At 37.0% G+C, this 16,445-nt stretch overlaps 1 protein-coding gene and 1 non-coding gene across 2 annotated transcripts in view; one reads left to right on the plus strand and one right to left on the minus strand.

The window, feature by feature from the left end:
* LOC113233926 (prominin-like protein) overlaps nt 1-16,445 on the plus strand; it is a 132,791-nt gene that overhangs the window by 84,336 nt on the left and 32,010 nt on the right. Inside the window, exons 2-3 of the mRNA XM_026469161.1 lie at nt 11,189-11,330; nt 16,135-16,285. Coding sequence (XP_026324946.1) covers nt 11,189-11,330; nt 16,135-16,285 — 293 coding nt within the window. The remainder of the gene's footprint in view (nt 1-11,188; nt 11,331-16,134; nt 16,286-16,445) is intronic.
* Nucleotides 10,310-10,381, minus strand: Trnap-agg. The gene has a single exon. It is a non-coding gene; the product is annotated as a tRNA-Pro (tRNA).

The following is a 16,445-nucleotide window of genomic DNA, read 5'->3' on the forward strand; positions in this document are numbered from 1 at the left end:
GTAGGGTGTACACGCGAAATGACTGATACATAGATATCGTTGGCTTTCAAGTTTCGGAAGATATAATAGTCTACTCGACAAAGGAAATCCTATGCTCATTATTTACGTCTTCACCGTCTAGAATAATACCGTATTTTCTACTCTAAGAACGAAGGAAGCTTTACAAAGACAAACAAAGCGTTAAAGATCAGCCACCGAATTTAAGTCGCCTTAAAATCTCTGTATTCATCCTTACGCAAATTAATTTGAAGTCGTAATGTTTTCAATTCTACTGCTCGTTTAGACATTACTGTTTAAACAGTATCTAAACTAAATAAGGTCGGTAAACTACGCTAATCCAATAAATGGGAACGTAAACAAACAATACGTGTACGTAAACTAGATGGTATCGATTCTCTAATACACACAAACTTAAATAACCCAATAAGTTTAGCGGGTCAGGGATTCTTGATGTCATGAAAGCATTAAACAATTGTCTGGAGAGGAGTTCGGGCCGGCCTATTTCTGTAGCTAATAATTCAGTAGCAGTAGAGTTCTTTGTGAAAGAGTTTGTCCAGGGTAGTACTGCCACCTTACCTATTTCTGCCGCCAAGCAGTAATGACAGCATCACTGCGTTCTGCAGTTGGCACTGCAACTATTATGAATAGGCGTGTCGCTTACGACCAGGCGCACGACTTGTTCGTCCCGTCACTTGGTATTATAAAAAAGGGTTATTCATTCAGAGCCTATACATTTAACTGCCTCCGTGGCCGAACGGTTACCATACCGGACTGCCACGCAGATGTCCCAGGTTCGATTCCCGGGCCGTGAGAAATATTTGTATGGCCTGCATTTATTTCTCTTGTGAGTTTGGGTGTAATTTATGGTTGTCTTTGTGTGTGTCCATGGCATCTGCGACACAGGGTTTCCCTAGTGCGGGGCTATGTTGAGTGTGTGCGTTATTATTATTATACAACCTCAAATGGCTTTGGTTGGTTCCGCATAACAGTAAAAGTATTGAACCAATCACTATGGAAAAAATGTATAGTGAAATTGAGGATATGCACTGATTAGTATACAGTGTAAAGAAACACAGTTTCTTAGAAATTTTACAAGAAAACCGCTATATTCTATAGGAGCTCCGACATATACCAATATTTTTTTTTGTATCAACTGAACTAAATAGAACACGTGTACTATACGATATTCATTTTTGAAATAGCTATAATTTCGATTCTAAAAAAGTAAATCTGGAATAAATCTAGTCTGCGTGCAGCTCGACCCAAGCAAAATGGATCGTATTAGTACGGGAAGATCGTTGAATACACGTGACAGGAGCTCTTCTTCTAATCCGCAATGACAACGCGACAACACATCGGAGAAACCCTCAACAATGCCAGCCATCAACAATGCAACAAAGCCTTTTTCTTCCTTCTATCACGTGTGGGTCGTCGAAGGGACCTGCATTTTCTGGTCCTGAATTCGGGCTGAGATAGTCTCGATTCTTAAGGGCAATTCTCGGTACGGCTCTGGAGATGGTTTCAGTTTACGTGTATTAACAAACTGAAAATAATGCAAACTGGTCAGGACCCCGATTCAGAACTCTTCGATATTTTAACCGAATCGTTCGATTGGACATCGTTCTCGAATCGAAGGGCGCTTTCCGAGCTATTCAGAACATTCGAGTTAATCGTTCGATTCGGATGCGATATCGTTATCCAACAGCGTTTACGGAGTTACGCGGTGAAATAGATTATAAGAAAAGTGAAAAAAAAACCCTTTTGTGCACATTTTTAAGATTTGAAATGCCTAAAATATAGAAATGCATTAGTCTTGCATCAAAATAAATTAATAAAATTAAACAAAATCCAGACTTTATTCAAAAGAATAAGAGATTTCTATATTACATTTTTGCTTTGTAAACAATAGGACGTTCAGTAACTTTCATTCGATAACTGTGTTCTGAATAACGTTTGCCGGTCGAGAAGTTCGAATAATCGTACGGGTGTGACGTCATTTCAGTTCGGTTTCGAATACGACAGTTTGACATTCGATTCGGTTATTGTGGATAAAAATGAATAAAAATTAATAATTCGAATCGGTCGACAACAGAGATATCGTAAGGTTCTAAATCGACCTGCTGGTCCGGTTGAGATCCTGAAAACACTGAAGAGTTTCCATCTTGAGAGGAGTCCAAAGGCGGAAAACTTGTCCGAAGTGTCGCGCCCTCTCGCTGCCTTGAGCGTAATAACTCTGGAAATAATCACTACTTGACCTGTAACCTCTTCAATGTTGTTAACGACCACGTTAAATATTTCTGTCGAGCAGTTTTTACAACCGGTACGGACGGCTGTAGAATTCGCTGTTCAAATTTTTACTCGGGCGTTAGCAACCGGATTAAAAAAGAGCTTTGAGTTAAGTTTAGAAGGATTAAACGGATTTACTTGTAAGCGTATAATTAACGCCGTCTAAAAATAATACCTTATTTTCTCTTACTTAGTAAAGCATAACAACTATAAACTGTAATAAACTACATATAATGAGGCATGTTGTGTTTTCCATTTGTTTTAAGTTTTGTGTGCATAGTTGTAAAATATTATTTATGTGTTGTAGTTACAAACTATATTTGTGTTGTAGTGTTATTTTTATTGATTTAATCCATTATTTTTCTATTCTGACTCATCAGCAGCAGTGGAGCTCCTTGTAAAAGATTTCGTCCTGGGAAGTACTACCACTTTACCTATTTCTGCCACCTAGCAGTAATGTCAGCATTACTGTGCTTTGAAGGATAAGGGTGCTGGTGAAATTATCAGTAGATGAGATTTGTCAAGGTACACCTCAGGGTGATGCAAAGCTCTTGAGTGGCACTGCAAACAATATGGGCTGGCGTGTTGCTTACCACCAGGTGCACAACTTGTTCGTCCCGTCTCTTAGTGCAATAATATAAAAATTAAAAAAAAAATCGGACAGGTACTGCTCATTCCGAAAATCACGTGTTGTTATTACGCAATTTCACACAGCTGCTTAATTACCAGACGTCCTTTAACCTTAATGCTTCATCAACCATGCCATATATGCATAATGTTATCTTAGCTTTTGCTTTGTTGTAGTTATTATATAGAAGACGCATTAAATTTAAAAACGCCTTGAACTCGCCGATAACGCATCACTGGCCTTTCAGTTATCGCGGATGACTCAGGTGCCTGTAGGTATGCTAAACTCCCGAAGACCATTATCGCCGTTGCTCATGTCACGTATACTTTATTTTGGCGTTACGAGTAGGGAAGGCACATTTGTCTTGTACTCTAAAAATGTTTAACGGGTTTGAAACTTGTGTAAGATATGTATAAACTGACGAGACGAAAAATTCCTATGCCTGTCTGTTGGTAAGTTAAAGTGTCACGCAAAGACCTGAGGTGCACTGCCACTGCGTCTGTCGCCCTGAGACATTAATTTGCCAAATCCCATCTACCTTTACTTTCATTAGTACCATTAACCCTTCAAAAGCGGAACGTAATAATTTTCTGATTATTGCTTGGCGGCAGGAATAGGTATGATAGCAGTACTTCCTTAGTCGAATTCTCAAAAAAGCTATTACTGCTATATACGTATTATGTAAAGATTCCTACTGTGTGTACTTACATTGAGTGTATGTAACACGTTTTCCACCACGTTAATACCACGTAGTTTTTTATTTTATAAATATCACGTGACGCGACGAACAAGTCGTGCGCCTGATGGTAAGCTACACGCCTGTCCAAAGCAGTTGCAGTGCCACTCACAGCTTTTAATCGCAAAGTTCTGATGGGCACTGCCACTGCGCCCGTCGCCCTGACACATAAGTTGATTAGTCCCACGTGCACAGGCACAAATTACAGAATTTCACCAGCACCCTCACCCTTCAAAATCGGAACACAGTAATGCTGACATTACTGCTTGGCAGAAATGGGTAAGGAACTCTTTCTTCGGAGACTTTAGTAGCAGTAGAGCTCCTTGCTCTACTGCTACTAAAGTCTCCGCAATACGCCGCGCCGGCGTCATCCGGTCCACGATTTTAATTTTATTCCTAACGTTTGACCTTATTCGTAAGTGTTTGATTCTCGCTTAGATTCCGGGTTCAAATCCCGGAGACGCCTAAATTATTTTCAAATATATATAATGGTTTTCTTTGGTATCGTACAATGTAAATTGTAACTGTATTTGTTATTAACACTTAAAAAGAAAAATTCGTTCGATCCGGTTGGATTCGAACCAGCGCCTTCAGCATACCGTGCTTGACGCTCTGTCAACTGAGCTATGGTACGAACCTTTGTTTTTGTGTTAACAACTTTTTTGCTGTACGTCCGTCTTGGAAAAATTAAAGTTTTAACTGTATGTTTTTATTACGTCGCGACACAGCGGAAACACGAATTCTCGACACGAAGCTTCCTACAAAAACATCTCTGTACGTAATTCGTTTAAAATTACAAAATATGACATTAAAGAGGCCGTGGTGACCATCGAGCGTGAAGATTGCTGTTTGCAACGCCACTGTCGTGGCGGTGTCTCACGAGGAGCAGCCAGCGAAACTGAGGTTAACGTTCTTGTGTAACTGTGGACCGGCAGTCACTTATAACAGTATCATAGGCAGCGAACTATGCAAATCAGATTACGAAGACCGATGACGGCGGCAGTGTAGTAGCGCAGCAAACAACGTGTTGCTGTTGGCCAATAAATCACTGCCTCGTGACCAGACTAAAAACCTTAACGGCTTGCGATTGCCTCACCATATTAGTGTGTCTCTGTGTGTGTTTCGACTGCCCCAGAGCAAAACCTAGTAAGTGATTTAGACGAAATTTGACAGGAGAGCCCGAAAATACAAATCGAAATAGCACTAGAACAATTTTAATGTCTAAAAGTAATTGTACCTAATAGGGAGGGTTATCAACGAATGTAGTGTTGTCACAAAAATTATTACAACTTATATGTTATATATTTTTTACTAACTTTGAATATTTATGTACATAAGTAAAATTACTGTAGCATTAAGAATTAAAACACAGCATGAGCATTTCTTATTTAGTTTAGTTATTGCATTGCACATTGCATATTGCACACACTCCCGCGCACCATTTGCCAATTCAAATACCTAGTAAGGCGCTTTAACTACTTTAAAATCTAGTAAGTCTCAAATACTTGCTATGCTTTGAATTGGTCAAAATGACTTACTAAATTATTGACTGCTCGCGAAGCACACTAGGTGTGCCTTACTAGGTTTTAAGATTTTGAAATCTGTGGTAAGTAGTAGATTTTTGAAGCGGCTGTCACCGCAATTTGGCAAATAATCACTATGGGAGTATTATTTCGCTAAAATAATATTTCCAAAAACCATTCCTTACTAGGTTTTGCTCTGGGGCAACCGATTTGTATTGAGTTGTAAGCGTATTAACAAGCGTGCCTGAGGTAAGCCAGGCTTGTGCGGACCACGAGTCAGGATGCTATTTAAAAGGCTGATTTAATCGATATGATTCTTAGCTACGTTTGATAAGCATCTGTTCAATTCACTCAGCTAATTAAATATCATCAGCTCTTTTCTCGGTTAGTGTAGGTCTTTGCCAAAAAATTAATATTTATCTCGTTTAAGCAGCAATTTAGTCTACAAGTTAGATGTATTTTTTTATGTCAAATAATTTAGTAAATTACGTCATTGACGACAGAATACCAAAAAATTGCAATGACAGTTCAGTAGTAACTCGGTGGCTAGTCACTGACACGCAACTACCCTTAACTTTTAGCAGAATTAGGGCCCTGTATTGTGGATCCACAAGCTTTGGAAAATGTGTGAAGTCCCCAAGCCACGTTAGGCCAATTTGGGTAACTATGATCTAAACCATGGTTTCCCAAAGTGGTCCCTGAAGAGTCCTAGGGCGGTAGGGGCCTTGGAAGCAATTGAGGGGCCTTGATGCTGTCCAAGAACCTGAATTGTCTATATAAACTACACTACATATATATATGATTTTTTTCTTGTGATTTTTTGTGGTACAATAATTATTAATAGACTAAAATGAATATACGAAAACTTAGAAAAAATTCCTTTTACCCGGCCGGATTCGAACCGACGTCTTCTAGCAAACTGTGTCAGATGCTATGCCAACTAAGCCACGGCACGAGTCAGCGGACCTCACGAATTTCTCTATGTGCTTGTTGTCGTATCTTTGTATTCAACTACTTTTAGCCGTAGCGCCATCTATGAGAAATCTATGAAAGTATTTCGTCACCCAGTGAGATAGATACCTTTACATTCACTGTATTAAAATTTTTATTCAATTGATATTCAATTATTTTTTGTGAAATTACTCCATTAGTTTGTTGTAATGATTTTGTGTTAAGTTAGTATAAAAAATACCCGTATTCCGTTATTTTTTGTGGTGGTAAGCGTTTAAATTTTTTTATCTTGCCTAAGTGGGCGGTGAGCCTAAAAGTTTGGGAACCTATGGCTTAAACCCTTGGAGATCCATGCCCAGCAGTGGGACGTGCATTCCTTTATAAAGCGCAAGGCAGTTTTACAAGATCTTAAATAGTGATTGTTTCTTTATTTGAATACTGTTGTGTTTTCTCCTCACGTAACAAATCAATTGCACAGCAGAATGGGTCTGCCTCGTATTGTGTTTATAACCTAAGCGACGCTAATGCCATTTGGCAAAGTAATAGGGACCCGTGGGGCAGATGTTGTTATTTACGGCATTAATGACGTAGTGAACATTTTTGACAATAATAAAACGAGATGGAACGCAACATTCTAAAGCAAATTGTGAATATAACTCGCAACCTTGGTATAATAAGCCCACAACTGTAAGATGACAATTTTTCAAGAGAGAAGTTTCTAGATTCGACGACAACGACATTAGTTTATGACTTTCATGTGAATAAAACACTATATCGTTGGCCCTTGGTTTGCATTGTGAGCGCAGGAAAAGGAGGTCTCTGGTTCGATTCCCGGGTAGTACCAATTTAGGGAAAGAATTTATCAAAATTATATTTCTGGGTAGTGTCCCGGAATGAATTCACTTGCTCCGGTACTCGTAGTACAGTGAACTACAATTTGAGACCAGTTAATTTGTATTGTTATCTGACACATTATTATTACTTATAAAGTGGTAAAGGTAAATAAATAATATCATAAATAACACTCAAAAACACTTTTAAGTTTATCACAAACAACCTGTTACGTCAGAAATCAGAGCCAAACTGAGACATCCGACTTAGATAGCCAAATATTTTTTATAGAATTTACTGATCCTGTTAATACTGGCGTTGAAATATGCCGCCGTTATATTTACGTACTTCTAGGTAATAGAATGTATTATATTATGACCTTTTCTGTGATCCCGTTGAGAATACATTCGGTAGCACATAAGCAACAAAGGCACCGCCAGCCGGGTCGATCGCATGGGGCCTTGGCCGTGTGTGCGCACGCGCCGTCGCGGTCTGCTGCCTGAGATAAGTACGTAACATCCGATACGAAACGCAACAAGGCATACGCACTCCACGTACCAAAATATACATAAACTGCCAATTTTCGATATTAAACATTTCGTAAACACAATATTAAACTTTATGCACTCTGGAGTTTCTGTATCCGTACCCAAAAGGTGAGAATGTCGTTACATGCAAATATGTTTTGTAATTAGCAGAAATCAATCCATAAAAAACTTGTTTCACATACACGAACGTACAGTAGCTAAAACAGGGCCGCAAGCATCCACGTAAGTACGTGACCTACAACAATGAAGACCACGACAAAGAACGGAAACACGGTCACAAGTGAAGCAAGTGTTTGAGATGGGTACAAAAGAACAACAATATTATACACAAAAGGGTTTCTTTAACAGAATTTTATTTGGACTTCGAATTCAATGCCTTGTGGAAGATTTTTTATGTTACGTAAACAAAGATGAAGCTAAGTCATAGTATACAACCTTGAGGAACTCCTGTAGCTGATCAATGTTTACTATGAAATTTTTGTATAAAAAATTGCTATTACGTATCTAGTGCTTAGGTTTGCGCGAATGCTAGACGTCGGAATATGTAACATTTTTACATATTCCGGAATATGCAAAATTTTTCGGATCTAAATTTTATATTTATATTTTTTTTACAAACAAACCAAAGTTTCGGGCTCTTTACAGGTCCTTATGGACATAACGTCGCCTTAGAGCATAGGTTCCCAAACTTCTTTTTGGCTCACCACACACTTAGGCAAGATAAAAAAATTTTAACGCCCGCCACCACAAAAAAATTAATGAAACCCGTATTTTTTATATTAACTTAACAAAAAAAAAAAAGAATTATATGTATAATTTTTTTCCGTATGATATATGTAGTGTAGTTTATGTATGTAGTGTAGTTTATATAGATAATTCAGGTTCTTTTTTCAAATGCGTTAGCACTGGGGAGCGACAGGGATCCCTTTGGGAAACTATGCCTTTCCACGTTTTCACATAGTTAGTTTTTACTGATTTGACTGCTCGTTGTTTTACTGTTTTTGATGTTTGACTGCTCAAATATATTATTAAAGTAATATAGTATACGAAAGAGGCATAATTTAACTAATTAAAATGCTAACTACAAACATTATTGCGTTTACTACATTTTACACCACATTTTCATCTTCGTCCTGAAAAATTACATAGAATTCACATGCGAGGTATTTACTCTAAGGGTCGTATTCTAGAACTCTACTCAATGCTCAAGTCAGGATTTGAGCAGACTTGAATATGATTTCAAGCACTGGAAATACGACCCTAATGGCAAGGACTTGAGTATGATTTCTAGTGCTTTAAATCATACTCATGTCATGACTTGAGCAATGAGTAGAGTTCTGGAACACGACCCTAAGACGACGATAAGTGGAAATAATCAATATACACGATTTAGAAACCTACGTGAAATACATTTTTGTGTTTGTTATATGTCTTTCTGTAATACTCACTTTTGTTTAACGCAATTTTGCGGTGTTTTAAGATTATTTTGGCACACGAGAACGTTGCGTAAATCTTCCCGTATTTGCATTATGGCATTTGGCGTGAATACTTGAACAATATTGTACCGTGCGAACTGCTGATCTGCGTTTTACAATGCCACATTTATTGCTGATCTAAAGTCAACCTTGATCTGATTTTAAAATGTAGGGCTTGCAATTCCGTGTTTACGATTTGCCTTTGTTGCTTTCAAACTTAATACATATTGCATAATCATCCGCCAATTAACATTTTAACGTCTCATTTTGTGAGTGAATATGGAATGTCCTTTGGACATTACGTATACCGGTTATACCGCTAGGATGGCATTGGTCATTTTTAAGTTGATTCCTTAATTCAGGCGTTATAATTTCCTTTTTCGACGGAATGTATGTTTTTGTGACGTCAGTTCTTGTAAGTTGAATAATTGAAATGAAATGAAATGAAATTTTATTTGCTTAAAACATGGTGTGAAAGATGGAACAATTATTACAGAACACATGTTTTACCTGACTAGGCATGCAAAATGTTGCTTAAATTTAGTTTAATTATAGCATTGTCATCGGACGTGTACAAGGAATATTAATAATAATAATCAATTAATTAATTAATAACAACAGAATAATAAACTATCAATGTCAAATTATTAAATATCATACATCATGATTACATTAAACATAAATATACCTTATAATTTCATGTCGACATCCAATAAGAAACAAAGAATAATCAGTTAATTAAAAACAACAAAATAATAACCTTCTATGTCAAACTATAAAATATTTATACATGATTATTACATTGTACATGTATATACATTTAGCACTAATTTAATGTCAACATTTATCTAAAAAATCAGTCACTTTGTAATAATTTTTGTCTCTAAGCCATTCACTAAGTCTGTTTCTGAACAAATCATTTGGTAACGTTTGAATGTCTTTTGGTAGAGCATTATAAATTCGGACATTTTATTTGTACATGAGAATTGTAGTTTTTGGATTTATAATTATTTATTCACTGTACGTTTAGGGAAATGAAATATAAGTAAAAAAAGGGTCGCCGAAGTTCTCTTGCTTGTTCCTCTTGAGGCACCACTTCAACCACGGAAAGGAGCCATCTTCACGGTCGATGCTCACCACAGCCTGTGTTATGACATAAACTTGTAATTTTAGGCAAATCACGCTTGCGCACGATCGTGCATTTATAGGAAGTTGTTAGTTTTATAACCGTGAACTCTATTTTCATTGTACTATATTGTAAAAACAATTGTGAATAACAAAAAATACAATACGAGATTTTACAAAAACAAAAAAAAAACAAAAAACGAATTGGGCTCGTCCGGGATTTGAACCCGGGACCTCTCGCACCCTAAGCGAAAATCATACCCCTAGACCAACGAGCCGGTGAGTGTTACGCTAAAATTGTGGACCGGTTGACGCGGCCGCGGCGCGTTGCGGTGACGTCATGCTTATCAAATGGATCGCTCCTCGCGTCTCGAACTGTATACCCACATATCGGAGAACTTGGTTTTTTATTTATGTAGATTATACGGCGTGGATTCAAAACATGCTCATTTGTCATTCAACCGCTTTCGGGATTTCGTTGTATAAAACTTTTAAAACAGAACAGAAGACGGCCATAGTCGCCAAAAATGGGAAGGTGGATGTTTTTACGATCATGAAAGTTTAATTTTGGACAAATTTTACATAAACCATCGTTTTGGACCAACGTTTAGGGTGGATTTGTGTTAATATTAGATATATTGACTGACTCATGTCATGACTTTACCATTAAAATGTTTTGTTTAAAAAAAATATAGGTGAGGAGGACGGGAGTAGACCCTCTGTTCGTTTCATTTCAAATTATATTTACTTATTAAAAAATAATTTAAAAATATTGTCGCCCTTTTGTCTACTATTGTGGGTTTTATTTCGTCCTTCTGATAGATAGATAAAACGTATATTTTTATCTACAGACACACATACATAACAGAAAAATATGTAATATAATAAAAACTTTCTGACTCATTGTCGTAGTTGTCGTTAAGCAAATTTTTCCTTCATTTCATCAAAATTTCGCTCCCGCACTTCACATTTTGAGCTCTTATCAAAATAATAAGTTTTATCAATGAATTCATAAATGTAAATAATAAGTATGAGTTTGATCTTTGTATATTATTGTATAACGTTTATTTTTGTGTGGTGTGCAGGTCTGATAGTGGTGTCAGACGGGTTCGTGGAGCTCAATGGATCGTTGCGCGACGACTGGAGGACACTCCTGGCGCACTATGCGGGCCCCGTCGCCATCGTCGTGGTCGCCGCTTTGCTTGCCGCCATACTGCCTCTGGCCGGGTTAGTAATTCATAATTCATTAATTTGTGAAGACAGGTTGTATAGAAGCTGACATGAAGCAAAACAAGTACAGTTTCACTGTGTCTGGCCTAGAGATGGGTTTTTACCCGATACATATCCGTTAAAGGATAAATATCCATTTTTACTGAGTATTTATCCTAAAACATGGATAATTATCTTTTTTGTGTTTTTTATAATAAAATTCATTAGAATTTATTTTTTATTCAATAATTCCTCTTTTTGCCTTTTATGTTTACTTTTATGTAACCATATTGTTCTACCTACGTTTTTCGAGTCGAGTGGTATAAAAAATTCGATTGAAGTGAAGGTTTTCAAATTAACTGTGACCTTTGAGCTGACCTATCCTGCGTTAATAAAGTGCGACCCAACTTTATAGTCTTGGGGTCTACTGCGTGCTAAATAAAGTCGTGTTTGGATTTGAAATAGCCTAAGGATTCTCTTTCACATTTCACACACAAAAATTATTAATTAAAACACTTTTTATAAACACACAATTTATAATTGTGTAGTTACACCAGTGTTTTAAAAATTAACTTTGTTTTACTAAATATAAATAATAAACCAGAATTAAAAATATTTATCTACGTTTTTGGATAAATATCGAGTAAAAATGGATATTTATCCTGAGTATTTATCCCAATAATATTTATCCATGACCCATCTCTAGTCTGACCCATCGTATGTACTCGATGGTCTGCCCAAACATTATGTACTTATACAAACAAATTGTCGGTACTCGTATATTGTATTGTTTTGTAACTTTATGTCAATTGTGTAGAGAATTCTCGCAGCGACCGCATCGTATTTAGTTTGTACGTTACACAGTTAACATAACGTCCATTATGCTATGTACAATTTCGTTACAAAATACGCTACCATTCCGTTCCGCGGCAGTAAAGTGATGACATCTGTAATAAGAGCGAAAAATAATGTTGTTCGTTTCCCGTTGGTGGTTCGGTGGTCATTTCATGTATATAAAGATTTTTCTAACCGGCTTAAGCCGATTTCGTGTTAGGGTCCACTGAAAACCAGCGTTACAGCCTTTTCTCGGACGTGACATTAGCCGAGTGGATCCTTTTACATACGCTACAGTCGCACATATGACATTTATTCAAATTGTGTTGATTATTTAAAATGTGGTATATGTATGCTTCGTTGTTTTATTTTGTTATTTTATTTTTTGTTTTGTCGTTTTTTATTATTGTTCTTCTTTCTAAATGTGGTGACTCTCTTGAAAATAATAATGGCGAACAGCCAGTGCGGGCACACGATGAAATAATCGGAAACAGCGAAATTCCATTGGACACTTAGGTCCTAAAAAATCTTCCACTGATGTTCACTGGCTCTTTTCTTCAAATTGAGTACAAAAACTACTAAACCCTTTGAGCTATGTACCTATATGAGTCAAGGAAAATATTAACAGCGCGATTCGGGAAATTCCCGTTAGTGAACGTCACGTTAGTAGTGTTAACAAAACTAATTCTATTTGCTCTCTAATTTTCCTAAAATTAACTGAATATGATTAGATTATATTTACGAACAAACTAACGTGTACGTGTGAACACCCACAATATCCCACGAGTACGGCTTTAGCCCACGTAGCGCCCGGGTACAATTAACATGCTGGCGCCTTCAGGTATGCAATCAAAATGGAATACATATTTATATTTTCCCCAGAGATCGGAAATTCCGGTGCCAATGTGCAATTAATTATAAATGATATTGGAAAGCAATAGGTCGTTTACTTCGTTTACGTCGCGAGCGGCGCTCGGTGCCCGCTGATGGCGGTTATTCACGTGGCTACTTGTAATCGCTACTGAGTGTTTGATGTACTTGAAAAAATATTTGACGTACAAACGACACTGCCAAATAAGACCGTCTACACATGAAGCTAAATAATGAGTTAAAATAATGAAGTGTGGACGTTTTAGAAGCAGTAGAGCTTCTTGTGATAGAGTTCGTTTAGGGAAGTACTGCCAACTCGTCACTTGACATTATATGAAAAAAAGCTTTACTTGCGTATTTGCCAATGTGGCTCTTTTGGCAAATACTTTGTCATACATGCTATCTACATATGGCGATTGTTTGCCAAATATATCAAATACCTACGCAAAAACAAACAGCCAAATGCACTGCAACCATAAGACCCTGCGCCCGTGTACGCCGCACACACTCTGCACCATAATGTAAAACCGGCACTGCCCACGGCCAACAACGCATTTCATTGCAAATAACTTCTAAATGCCCATAAGCGGGAGTAACCACGCAGTTTACCGGCTTGAACACCATACAAAAAAAGAGTACACTAGGGCGTGACGTTGGCGCAATGTGCTCTGGGTTGCACATCTTACGAAAAAAGGAATAGATTGCTTTATTCCATCACGGATGACTGGATGTAAATTAAGCTTTGTGGAACGATAGTACGATTATGTTTAACTGGACTTCATAGATAATATTGTCACCTCTGTCTTACTAATAACCCCATATAATATCATATCAGTTTTCATTGTAGTGACCCTCCCTACCGACCCTTAAGGTACACGAGAAGGGCACTATAACCTGTGCGTGCACAGGAAGCGTCGTTAGTTCGATTTTGACCCCGATCAGCTAACGTATAGGGTTGTTACAGATTTTATCCGGTTACGGTACTATCTCTATTTTCCAGATATACGGAGCTGTAGGCACGCTCACTTCCCGTTGCGTATTGCATAACTAACGGTTTTCTGACTAACAGGCATAACAAGCGTCAACCCGATTTTTGCTGACGTTTAGTGAGGGGTTACTTGACGAAATTGAACGAATGAACGAAGTATTCATTATTGCACACAACATTACAGAGACAACACAAAACAGTAATTTACTTTAAAAAAATTGTAAGTTAATATGCAATAGGCGCCGTATTGCTATGTAGCAATTTCTACTAGGCAACTTTAAATTGAAAAATAATCTTGTCTTAAAAGAGCGCCTTCAGTGACTCACGCAGTGGGTTATCGAGGTAAATTGTATCTTTCCATACTTTTGCGGGTATTAATTAAAAAACATGTATGTAATTTCAAATATATTAAAAAATTTAGTAGTAGTAAATAAATAGTAAAAAATATTTTTTGATAAAGTGACATTAATCTGTAATTCTTCGTGGTATTAGTCTGTAATAGAAAATCTGAGTATAAATTTTGCAGATCAACTTGAGCTATAGCTTATGTCAAACTCGTTTTAATGGACGTAAATTACTTCACTATCCCGCGAACCCAATGTAGGTACGCTTGTGTTGTTTATTTTATTTTTTTAGTTTTGCAGTTACTTTTCAAACCCTCCCTGCGAATAAATTAAATAACACAAGCGCAACTACACTCACAAACACCACCACCAAAAATATACTCGACCTTTGTGTCACCTCTCTACGAGGCATAACCCCTGGAGTTGTGGATTGTTCGACACTCGGCCGAAGTATTATTTATTCTTGCAAAAATTGCGAAAAAAAACATAAGCGTAGCTATTTTGCACGATTCAACCTTCACTAGGTTAGCAGACTTCCCAATTAATTAACTTTAATTTTTATTAACATGGATTTCCGCAAAGCAACGCCTGTACCTATTAATACACGTTCTTTCAATTAATTTATCTTCATTTGTAAAATACGTAGACGTACGACGAAAGAAGAAAGAAAATAGCGGAGCCACAGCACTGGTTTTCAGTGGACCCTTTTCGAAATGGCCGATTTAAAAATAAAATAACAAATAAAATTAAAAAAGAAAATGTGGGCGCGAATTAGTAGTTCAGTACAACATAAAATAAATTACATAAATAGTATAAAAAAATTAAATTGCCATATGCCTACAGCGTTTTTAAATAGTTCACTCTGTCTTCGTGTATTTTATCTTTCTCTGTGCTTTGTACAAATAAAATTTTTCTTGTCTTATTTTGCAGTATTAAAATGTGCTCTCTGAGTTTATTTTTGAATGTATAAACGGATTGTGAAGAACACACTAGTGGAACGACGACTTGTTGAGCAATTACTCTAAACGTTTGATGATATTAATGTGTGATGCTATTTATTAATTGCAATTGTATTACGTGTAACGAACCAGCGGACCTCACGAATTTTTCTATGTGCTTGCGTCGTGTCTTTGTATTTGGTTTTTCAACGATTTTTTAGTCGTAGCGCCATCTATAAGAAATCTATGAAAGATTTATCACCCAGTTTGTACCTTTACAGCTACCAGTCCTGGTGAGAGATGTCGCTATTCACTATATTTTATTTTTTTATTGAATTGATATTCAATTATTTTTTGTGAAATTACTCCATTAGTTTGTTATAATTATTAATACAAAGATCGAACACTCAGAAAAAAATCCTTCGATCCGGCCGGATTCGAACCGATGTCGTCTAGCTTACCGTGGCAGACGCTATACCAACTAAGCCACGGAACGAACCAGCGGACCTCACGAATTTTTCTATGTGCTTGCGTTGTGTCTTTGTTATTGGGTTTTTCAACGATTTTTTTAGTCTTAGCGCCATTTATGAGAAATCTATGAAAGATTTATCACCCAGTTAGTACCTTTACAGCTATCATTACATATACATTTTGTTTATTTTGTTTTGTATACATTTTGTTTCACTTTTAAAACTTTTATAACTTCTTACTTATTTGTTATCAATCAAATAATAAGACAACTGTTACTTTGAAATGTTTCGAAAGCTATACTCAGCTTGGCAATGGCTGATAGAGGGACGATGATGATACTCACGAACGGATTGTCTAATGTATTTTGCGTTGTGCAGATTGTTCTGGTGCTGCTGCTACTGGTGCCGTGCGGGGCGACGACGAAGACCCTTCGACCGCAAATACGACTCTTGCATAAAAGCCCTTCTCGCCATACTGCTCATCGGGCTGCTCACGCTCTTCCTGTACGTATACTTTCAGATTGGACAAGTATATACAATACGTTAATTGCATAAATATAATAATACACATGGTTCTTTTTCAGACATGGGGAAAAGCGTTACATTTCTATCATCGTGACTATCGTTCTAGTTACAAAAAAATCACAGTGACAAATCACAGTGATTTTGTCACGCCTGTCACTTACATC

The sequence above is a fragment of the Hyposmocoma kahamanoa genome, unplaced genomic scaffold (assembly GCF_003589595.1).
Source record: "Hyposmocoma kahamanoa isolate Upper Pololo Valley unplaced genomic scaffold, ASM358959v1 80, whole genome shotgun sequence".
NCBI lineage: Eukaryota > Metazoa > Arthropoda > Insecta > Lepidoptera > Cosmopterigidae > Hyposmocoma > Hyposmocoma kahamanoa.